The 10,724-nt window shown below is 51.9% G+C and overlaps 1 protein-coding gene across 1 annotated transcript; it reads left to right on the top strand.

The window, feature by feature from the left end:
- The first annotated feature begins 510 nt into the window (after nucleotides 1-510).
- Nucleotides 511-2,801, top strand: IFT70B (intraflagellar transport 70B). The gene has a single exon (XM_009984022.2). The coding sequence runs from the start codon at nucleotides 511-513 to the stop codon at nucleotides 2,509-2,511; it is 2,001 nt and encodes a 666-aa protein (XP_009982324.2). The 3' UTR covers nucleotides 2,512-2,801.
- The last annotated feature ends 7,923 nt before the right edge of the window (nucleotides 2,802-10,724 follow it).

The following is a 10,724-nucleotide window of genomic DNA, read 5'->3' on the forward strand; positions in this document are numbered from 1 at the left end:
CTTCGCTACTCGGGAAAAGGGAGCACGGAAGCGATCAGCGAACAGCTGGAAACACCAAGCACGCAGCTCCCTTTCTGGGCACCCGCTCCCGTACTACGCCCTGCCCGGAGAAACCCAGACCCAGCGGCCGCTGCCACCCGCTCCCGCGGGCACCCGCGCTCGGCTCTGCAGCGCCCGCCCGGGCGCGGGCCGCCGCAGACGCGGGAGGCAGAGGCCCGGGGGCGGAGGGGAGGCGGAGAGCACAGCGCTCAGGCCGATGGCCCCTCCGGACCCCGGTCCCCGGTCCCCGCCCTCGCCGCCCGACGCCGCAGCCCCGGCCTCGGCACCGCAGCTCCCGGCGCGCTCCGCGCCGGCCGCCTGTCGCACGGCCCGCTTCCGCTTCCGGGGGAGCGGCCGCCCGGTGCGCCGGTCACCGCCCGACAGGAGAGCGCTTCCGCCCGGCGGCGGGCGTTGCTATGGCAGCGAGGGACCCGCTTCCGCTTCCGCCGAGCCGTTGCCGTGGCAGCGGCGATGGAGGCCGCGCCGGTGCCCGACGGGCAGTACACAGCCGTGGTGTACGGGCTGATCGGCGGCGGGCGGTGCGGGGAGGCGGTGTCGCTGCTGAGCCGCGAGCTGCAGAAGAGCTGCCGCTCCCGGGGCGGCCTCTCGCTGCTGGGCTACTGCCACTACCAGCTGCAGGACTTCGCGGCGGCGGCCGAGTGCTACGAGCAGCTGGTGGCGCTGCACCCCGAGCTGGGCGCGTACCGGCTGTACCAGGCGCAGGCCCTCTACAAGGCCGGGCTCTACGGCGAGGCCCTGCGCGCCGCCAGCCCGCTGCTGGACCTCCCCGCCTACCAGGGCCGGGCCCTGCGCCTCCAGGCGGCTGTCCACTATGCCCAGGGCGACCTCCCGGCCGCCAAGAGCCTGGTGGAGGAGGCGTTCGCCGCCGCTGCGGACGGCGGCCCCGGAGCAGCCGAGGACCCCTCGGAGCGGGCTGACGCCGAGATCAACCTGGGCTGCTTGCTGTACCGGCAGGGGCGGCACGAGGAGGCCAGCGGCAAGTTCGCCGGTGCCATGCAAGTGTTGGGTTACTGTCCCGAGCTGTCCTACAACATGGCGCTGTGCTGCTACGCCGCCAAGCAGTATGCCCCTGCCCTCAAGCACATCTCCGATATCATAGAGCGCGGCATCCACCAGCACCCGGAGCTCAGCGTGGGGATGACCACTGAGGGCATTGATGTCCGCAGCGTGGGCAACACTCTGCTCCTGCACCGGACGGCCCTGGTGGAGGCCTTCAACCTCAAGGCAGCCATTGAGTACCAGCTGCACAACCTGAAAGCGGCCCAGGAGGCGCTCACAGATATGCCGCCGAGAGCTGAAGAGGAGTTGGATCCAGTCACGCTGCACAACCAAGCACTGATGAACATGGACAGCCAGCCCACCGAAGGGTTTGAGAAACTGCAGTTTCTTCTGCTGCAGAACCCCTGTCCGCCAGAAACGTTCGGAAACTTGCTACTCCTCTATTGCAAGCATCAGTACTATGACCTGGCGGCTGATGTGCTGGCAGAGAATGCCCATCTAACCTACAAACTGCTCACACCTTACTTGTACAACTTCCTGGATGCCATTATTACTTGTCAAACTGCCCCTGAGGAGGCTTTCCATAAGCTAGATGATGCAGCGGGGACGCTGACTGAGCAGCTGAGAAAACTCACGAAGCAGGTACAGGAAGCTAGGCAAAATTGGGATGATGAAGCTGTAAAAAAGGCAGTTAATGAGTATGATGAGACCCTGGCTAAATATGTACCTGTCTTGATGGCCCAGGCAAAAATCTACTGGGACATGAAGAACTACACAATGGTAGAAAAGATTTTCCGCAAATCAGTGGAGTTCTGTAACGAACACGAGGTGTGGAAGCTCAATGTGGCTCACGTGCTCTTCATGCAGGACAGCAAGTATAAAGAGGCTATTAGCTTCTACGAGCCGATAGTTAAAAAGCACTATGACAACATTCTCCAAGTCAGTGCCATTGTGTTAGCTAACCTCTGTGTCGCCTACATCCTGACAAGCCAGAATGAGGACGCAGAGGAACTGATGAGGAAGATCGAGAAGGAAGAAGAGCAGCTGTCCTACGATAATCCTGATAAAAATATCTACCACCTCTGCATTGTCAATCTAGTCATTGGTACCCTCTACTGTGTGAAGGGAAACTACGAGTTTGGGATTTCAAGGGTCATTAAAAGCCTGGAGCCATATAACAAAAAACTGAGCACCGACACGTGGTATTATGCCAAACGGTGTTTCCTGTCCTTGCTGGAGAACATGTCCAAGCACATGATCATGCTACAAGACAGCATTATTCAGGAGTGCATTCAGTTTCTGAAGCAATGTGAGCTGTATGGAAGAAACATCCCAGCTGTCATTGAGCAGCCCCTTGAAGAGAAGAGGATGCACAGTGGGAAAAACACAGTTACCTATGAAGCCAGGCTTTTGAGGGCGCTGATGTACAAGATCATTGGGTGGACTGCGTAAATGATGTCCCTGTACAGCAGAAATAAGACCTTTGTGACTGTTCTTTTCTTACGCTTGTGAGGTGACGCTCACCCTGATAGTCCATAGTGGTACTGGTTTTTCTTGGTTGCTTACCTTTAAAGATTTTGTCCTGTATTTTAACAACATTCAGTGGAAAATAGAATGTTTGCGTGAAATTAACATGCACCAAATAACTAGGGACATTCTCAGTAATCTGTCATGTTAATACACCTTAAGATGTGTTGACTGAGGACTTTGTTACAGAAATATCATGGTTTTCACCTATAAAATAGTTTATCCTTGTGAAATGTTGACCAAGTTTCTTTTCAATGGTTGACAGTTGAAAATAATTTGTTACCTATCTCTTCTAGCAAAGAAGTTGAAGAAACAGAGTTGTTCTAGTTCTCTAATTCATGCCTGTGTGTGAAATGTTTCTTTCTCTGCTTTTTCCAAGGTATTTTTAATATGATACAGACCGTGTTGATGCAGTATTCAAACACAAAAAATGGCTTTATACTAAAAAATCAGCCCTACAAACATTAACATTGCCTTTTGCTAACTCCGTAGCAATGCACAAGTGTTCTGACAAGTTGTATACCTAATACAGGGACCAGGAATATATTCCAAGAAGGATATATTAGGACAGTACCTCAGTTTAGAGCTACCCGTGCAGTAAAGTTCGTTATGAGTGGACATAACTGGCTTCAGAGACACTGCCCAGTGGTGCCCCTCGGCTTCTGCGACCCTGTCCCTGTGCCTGCCCCGTCCCTGTGCCTGCCCCATCCCTGTGCCTGCGCCATCTGGGCAGCAGCTGGTGCCCTGCAGACTTGCTTGGTAGTCAAATGACGTGGTCCTCCATTTGCAGCCTGGCCTGCCCCTTTAATCCAGCTACCAGTCTGAGAATATACCAGTCTCTGGTAAGAGACCTGGTGAATGTGAAACTATTTGATTTTCCATATCTCTTAAAAAGCACGTCACTTCCATTTCATGCGAGGCTTACGACATCTACCCTTGGAAGAAATCTGCTTCTCAGTTTCTTCCTTGTGTTACTGTTCCTGCATCTCTTAACACCTCTCTGAAACCCTGTTTATTTGCTTAATTTCTTTACTTAGCATGTCCGTTGCGCTGGCATCAAACAGTGTATTTTCTCAACAGTCTTCCCATACTTTTTGAACCATATTATGTGTTCCACAGCAAAGTGAGCCCAAAATGCCTTTCATGCTTTTATGCAGTCTGGTTCTGTGCCCCATGGCTGCTCTGCTTTTTGTGTATTCTGCCTTCTGAAGCAATGTGTGACCTGAAGTTTTTAAATAAGGATCAAAGATCCGTGGCTTTGACTCATTTGCTTACCTTTGATGCTGGCTCTCTGAAGAGCTGTCATGGGGGAATCTGGAATCAGGCTGCATGTCCCCCAAAATCCAGTTTCTATGCTGTGGTTTACCTGGAAAGAAAGAGGACACCATTTTTGAAAGTCATTCTATTATAAAGCAATAGAGTACTTAATCCTTCCAGGGAGTTAGTGTATCTAGGGACTGGACGGGCCTGCAACCATTCTGAGATACAGAAAGTCAACTCTGCTTATCTGCTGGGATAGAAACCTGTCAGGGCTGAGCACATCCTCTGTAGCTAAAGGAGATGGCTGTGGGTTAGGTAATGCGACGGTTTACCCGAAACTTCCTGTAACAGTAAAGTAAAATCAAATTTAACAGCGCCAAGAATGGGAAAATGTTCTAGGGAGGCTAGCGAGCAGGCAGGAGATGGGGCAAGGTGTCCTAGAGAGCCCTCCATAGCTCGTTACTATGATATTAAATATTTGCCACAAGTGCTTCCCCACGAGGAAGAGGCTCGTGATTTCAAATCTTGTTCACCTCCATGAAGCACAGCAGCAGGCTGCAAAGTGTGTTTCTAATTTACAGTGGAATTGTATTATATATTGTGCAGCATAAATAGCATGACCTTTAAAAAAAAGTTTTTAAGAGTCACACCACAAAGTGGCGTCTGAAGTGCAGGAATGGGCAATGACTTGGGGAACATCAGCCCTTTATTTAATATTTGTTGTGCGTATTCTGTAAAAGTCAGTGGCCGTTTAAAAAAAAAAAAAAATCACTTTGCAGATTTGTGCCTGTGCAAATGTTGAATGCCCACTAACGGAGAGCAGTTTGGAGACCTTTCTGTGGCTGACCGGTCGGTGATGTTCACGTGCTCGAGCAGTTTCTGTACAACCGGAGCGTGACTTTCGTCAGGTGCTGCAGCCCGGATTAGCTGCACTAAGCACGTTATCTCTTCCTCGCTTTCCACAGCCACAGAGGGGTCCGCTGCAATTCGGCAGAGGTGACGGGGCCGGCTGGCTCTGGCACGAGCTTGCCAGTCCTGCCAGCCTACAGGTCAGGCACAGGGCCCTTGGGCACAGGGTGGGAAGGGAGAACAGCCACGCTGTCCATGGAAAAAAAAATCCTCCTAACAGGGCATGGAGTTTTGCAAGATGTGGCTGTTTTAGAAGATAACAGCTAGAGGGCAGTCAGCATGTCTGGAATTTGCTTCGTCCTGTTGCAACAGATCAAACGTACGAAAAGCCGCTGGAGAACCCTGGGGAAATGTCAATATCAGCGTTTTCCCCTGTTCTTCCCTTTTCCTTTTCTGTTTTTTCTGCTTTTCCTCCCAGAGTACGCTACACACCCAGACAACCCAAGGTTTTTGAGCAGGTTGGGTGATACTGAACACAATGACCCCATCATGGAGAGGCCTCTGCTGCTGCAAGGAGAGGGGGAAGCGGCAGAGCTGAGACACAACAGGAGAAGACCTGAGTCAGCCGTTGCCTTCTCTGCTTCATCAATGGATGCCCTGCTTCTGTGCGGGGCCCCCACCATCCCAGCAGTATTTTCCACCCTGTACATCGCAGCCTCTTCCTCAGCAACAGCCACCCAACCTTCCCGTGGCCGCGGGTCCTGGGGTCATGCGGCTGTCGTCTTTGCAGTGTGAGTGTGGTGCTTCCTCCAGTGGCAAGCGTGCATTTATAGCATCTCACCTGCAAAGCACTTTGGTCATGAAAAATGTATAAATGTTACAACCAGTTTTATTGCAATCTTTATACCGCATTTAACGTTATCACTATGTGACTTACACACAAATACATATTTAAAGGAAAGCATGTACATTTTTATCTGGAGAAAAGGGAGGACACCAACTAATGGTTTATACTCCTTAGAAATATAGTAAAATCCACTTAAATTAATGGCCTAAACCAGCAGAGCTCTTCTTTTGTCCACAACCAAAAATCACTGTTTTCATTTAAAAGAATGCAAAAAGAAAACACTGCTAAGAAACAGCTGACCACATTCCCAGGGAGCTGCGGAGGGCAAACAGCTGCAGATAGGCACGGATTCCTAAGCAAGAGCCTCTGCTTTTTTCGGTGGGAGCAAGGAGAAAGAAGCCTTCAGCTCTCTGTCACTGCATCAGCATCCAAAAGATGAGCAGTGCAAGATGCCTCCCACGCACACCACCACCGTACCGAGGCCAATTGTCAGGATTTTAATGGAACTAATAGACTCTTTTGCACCTTATCCTTCCAGTGCCTCTTGTGAGATGTTCTTGTCCTCAAACCTTACAAGGGCTCACCACCCATGTTGCAGGTGACAGGCTGTATGGTACTGCAGCAGGCAGCCTGGGGTTTTTTCCCAGTTACCCTCGCAGTAATGACAGCGCACATCGCACGAGCAAAGGCCCCGAACTGCCGTTCTGGCAGCGGCCCGCCTGCACTGGCGGGCAGAGCAGGGCAGGCAGGAAGGGCCTGAGATGTGATTTACTTTGTGCCCCACCTTGAATTCCCTTGGCACTCAACTCTCTGTAGTTAATCAAATGTCTGCTGACATCGCCAGCAGAGCAGAGGTAGTGGATGCCAGGGATGCTTGCGATCAGCTCCATAGTCAGAGCTGATCAAAAAATTCCAGTAATCAAGGGGTGGCTGACTTGATGGTAAGGCAAATAAAAAAGATGAGACAAAAGTCATTGTACAATTCTGGGAAGAGCATGATTACAGTCTTCCTTGGAGAAGTTGGAGGTGCTTCTACTAGGTAAGCAAGACCCATTACAAGATGGACAAAGAGAGGAATGTTAATTTCTCTGAAAATGGTGAAGTTACTTACAAGAATAAAAGCTGATTTGAGCAGCCTGTTCCACAATATCTTACTTACAACGTCCTATTTTAAATGCCTGAGTTCAAAACTTCCACATATCCACATCGGCTTCAGCCTCCAGCAAAGGCATCAGAGCCTGGCCCTGACTGATGGTTTGCAGATTTGAGGCACTGATGCGATAACATGGCTGTGTGGGCTGAAAGATAAGCACTGAAAGATCCATTTTCTCCTCTCCTCCAGGATTCTCCTCCTTTATCTCCCTTTGACCTTTCAGCAAATACAACTTTCTCTACATTTTGGCCTCTGTTCAATCCTGCTGTCTTCTTAAGGCATGAGTATGCCTGGGACAACACACATCATCTTCACATCATGATGTGTATGTAGTTCATACAGAAAAAAGTTAAACACGTGAATGCCATCTGATTTACCAAGAACTAGCCCACAAAACAGATTTCCTGCAAAAACATCTTGTAGTGCAAAGCGCTGAGAGAGGATGGTAAAACACCAGCTTCTTTCACAAGCACAGCGAGGGGCATCTCTGGGCTTTCCTTGTGCTTCCACCACATTTAAATGGCAGCCTCCGGTAGAGGAGTCTGCAGCGAGGTGCAGCTGGTGCCCGCTGAAGCTCTGACACGCTGAGCCCGGGCACGCAGCGCTGATGCTCATGTGTGGTGTGCACCTTTGTCCGTGCCTGCCCCAGGTGCCACCTCGGCTTTCATGAACCAAAAGCTGGCCTTTCCGAAAAGGCACACGTGGCTCTGTCACTCTGCGCTGGTGTGGTGGGGAAATGGACAACGAAAGGCAGCAGCGGCAGAAATGAACCTGGCTGGTGTCCTAGGGGGTGGCGGGGAGGATTTATACAAGCGTGGAAATGGGGAAAAGTGAGTTAGTGTTAAAATCCTCCCAGCTTCAATCAATTTGCTGCTGATCACATAAGTGTGATCATAAGTGTGCACACACTCTGGGAGGCACTGCGGGAAAATAGCGAGACTTAACTGAAAGGAAAAAAGCTGTTGTGCAGTACTCTGCACCTCGCTTGGACAGTGCCACCTATCCATGACTCGCAAAGAAACATTTTCTAAATAAAGTAAAAGAGGCTTTCAGTCCTGACAAACTTTTAGGCTTTACTTTCAGCAAAACAACTCTTTTTTTGGCTGACGCTTTTCCATTAAGTAGAAAATTTGAGACGTCTGAACTCATTTTCCAAAGAACCTCTTGATTAGCATCATTTTCCTAGACCTTGCCTGAATTTAAATTAATAAAGCCCACTCATACAGCAGACCTTGCCAAATCCAACAGTTTCAGTTCAGAATGTTTCTATTTTGGGGGTTCTTCCCCTAAATTCAGTATAGTTTATAGCCCAAACTGAAGGCCAGGGAAGCCAATAAAAAAGTTCCCATTGACTTCAATGAGCTTTAAATTGGCACCTTAGAAAATACCCATTTTCACAGACTACTATTTCAGGCCATCCAAGAGCAGCTTGTTTAAAGTACTGAAATGCTACAACTCCAGTCAAATTCAGCGACAAAAAACCTTGTTTCCACCCCCTTAAAATGCTGCTTAGAAAACAGTTAACCTCATGTTTCCCATGGTGCAATCGCTGCACGTTAAGGAAAGGGCGCTGCTGCACAACAAGAGGTAGAAGTCAGCAGGGGATCCTGATCGTCCACCCAGACCCAGCTGGGCACCGCCTTCACTGGCAGCCCCCGCAGCCTGCCACGGCTCTGAGCACGGGGCTGAGACCCCCTGTCCACGTAGTGCAGAGTTACCCCTCTACGGACACCGCATCCCCACGACTGCCCCACCGGGAAGTGCTCAGGGAGGGAAATGGAAAACACGAGCACCAAATTTTCTTCTGGAACATGGGACTCATCACTCGGCACTGCAAACATTTAAACTTCCCTGGGTGAATTTACACACTGGGTCTGAACAATCTGGGCTTCTCCACGGTGTTTTTGTTCTCTGCTGCACACAATCATCCCCTTCTCTGAATTTCAGCCTTTCTTGCTGCTTACCTTCTCCTTCCCCCCAACTCTGCCTCTAGGACCCTTGCCATCCTGTGTCACAGGCAGGGAACAGGTTGACTAACAGCTTTTTATGAGTCGGTTTTATTTTATAGCCCTCTTTCCCGTGGGAGAGGGCAGAAGGAGTTGGCTAACGCTCAGATCCTGTTGGGTTGAACTGTTTTCTAACAGCTATCTTCCAAATTAAAATTAACACAGCTCAGATTTTTCCTAACTGCATTTCTCTGGTGCCTCACAGAGCTCTTTGTGTCCTCCTCCACTGATTCACGGCCACTGGAATAGCCGGCAAGCAGAAACACACGAGCTCTGACATGGCGTATCTGATTTTCTTGCTCTGTCAATAGTATTTATCACTGCAGCTCCCGTGCGGAGCGGGAGGGCCTGCTTCTCCATCAGAGCTGAGGCACGGCGGGTTTCAGAGCGCACATAAATCCTTCCACTGCAGAGCAGGTCAGCGCACAGCGCGTTTTTAAAACAAACAAAAAAAAGCCGCATCTTCCGCTGGCTGTCATCCGGCCGCGGCTTCGGCCATCTCGGGGGCACAGGGACCGCCGCCGCACCGGCACGACCCACGCAACTGTCCGTGGGTGCGAGGCAGGCGCGGAGACAGCTCCATTAGGAAATACTGCCTGATTTATCGGGGCGGCGTTAATTCTTTCCCTGGCAGCACATGCCTTTGTGTAACCTTCAGGGAGAGAGGGCTGGGCGGCCGCTGCCGTGCCCCAGCCGTGCTACAGAGGGTGCTGCGGCGCCAGGTTTGGACCGGCCGGGACCCGGCGGCGGCGGCGGCCGCGGGCGAGGAGGAGCCGCAGCGCCGGCAACCCCGCACCGGCACCCTGCCTCTCCGGCACCCCGCCTCTCCGGCACCCCCCGCACCGGCACCCTTCCCCTCCGGCACCCCCCGCATCGGCACCCTGCCTCTCCGGCACCCCCCGCACCGGCACCCTGCCCCTCGGCTCCCCGCCACGGGCCCGTGACAGCCACACCGCTGGGAACGGGACCGAACTAAACGCCGCAGAAGGGTAACAGAATCCCTTTTTCCCAGCCCACGCTAGAGATCGCTGCTCCTCCTGGTTGGAAAGAAGGAAGGAAAAAAGGGAAACCAGATCCGTGAAAGGCGGTAGACCGAGGCAGTCCCTGCCCTAGAGACATCCCTGCTCTCTCGGGGCCAGCGCTGGCCTGCCTTCGGCTCTCCGGCAGCTCCCCGTATTCCGGAGGCGCAAGGCCACGCACGGGCAGGCAGCCAGGTTTTTACGCTGCCCCTCAGCACCACCGCCAGCCGGGGTGGGGGGTGGGAAGGAGCAGATCTGGGTACCAGTGCCTTCACCCCGGAGATGCAGGCAACGCCGTGCACCCTCGCAGCCTCTTGCATCCCTTGCACGCCTCTAGCACCCTCACATGGATCGCACCTTGGGGGAGAACCTGCCCTGAAGTAGGTGTAGGTCTGACCTATAGGTGTTTGCAGAGCCCAGGGCACGACTCTAGATTGTGCTGGTTTTGCCATGGGGAGCGTTCGCTTACTCGCATGAGGGCACCTCCCCAGCAGTCCCTACGGAACCCGGACAATCGTGTGCAAGACAGGAGTCACCCCTCCTGCAGAGATGGGGAGCAGCCACAGCTTTTCCCAGCATAATGAGCAGCACCTTCTTTTCTGCCACACTTAGGTGCCTCTTGGCTTGCTCCCGCCCAAGAATCAAATCAGGGCTTCCAGAGACATGAAGTGCTGGTAACAAGAGTTAATAGCAATGAAACAGTCAACAAAATATAAAGCCGCTAGAGCGGGCTGGAGTCTCTGGGAAGGGAGATGCGGCAGCCCTGCCCTCTGTCTTTGTGCTCAGCCCAGGGCAGGAAACGCAGCGACGCCTCCCTGATCTTGTGAAATGCCTGCGAGTGAGTGTGTGTAATGTACTGTGAAATTTTTGTGACTTGCTAGGTTATAAAACTGGTTATAGGAGAATTTAATAAAAAAGGAAACCAGTTTATCTCTTTCTGATAATTTCTCTATGGCTTTAGGGTCTCATTCTGGCTTCCTCTCCATGCCTGGAGAGGTGATCCT

This window comes from Tauraco erythrolophus, chromosome 8 (assembly GCF_009769465.1).
Source record: "Tauraco erythrolophus isolate bTauEry1 chromosome 8, bTauEry1.pri, whole genome shotgun sequence".
NCBI lineage: Eukaryota > Metazoa > Chordata > Aves > Musophagiformes > Musophagidae > Tauraco > Tauraco erythrolophus.

What these genes read in the sequence shown, in the direction of transcription:
- IFT70B (XM_009984022.2), top strand. Translation starts at nt 511, where the DNA reads ATGGAGGCCGCGCCGGTGCCCGACGGGCAGTACACAGCCGTGGTGTAC.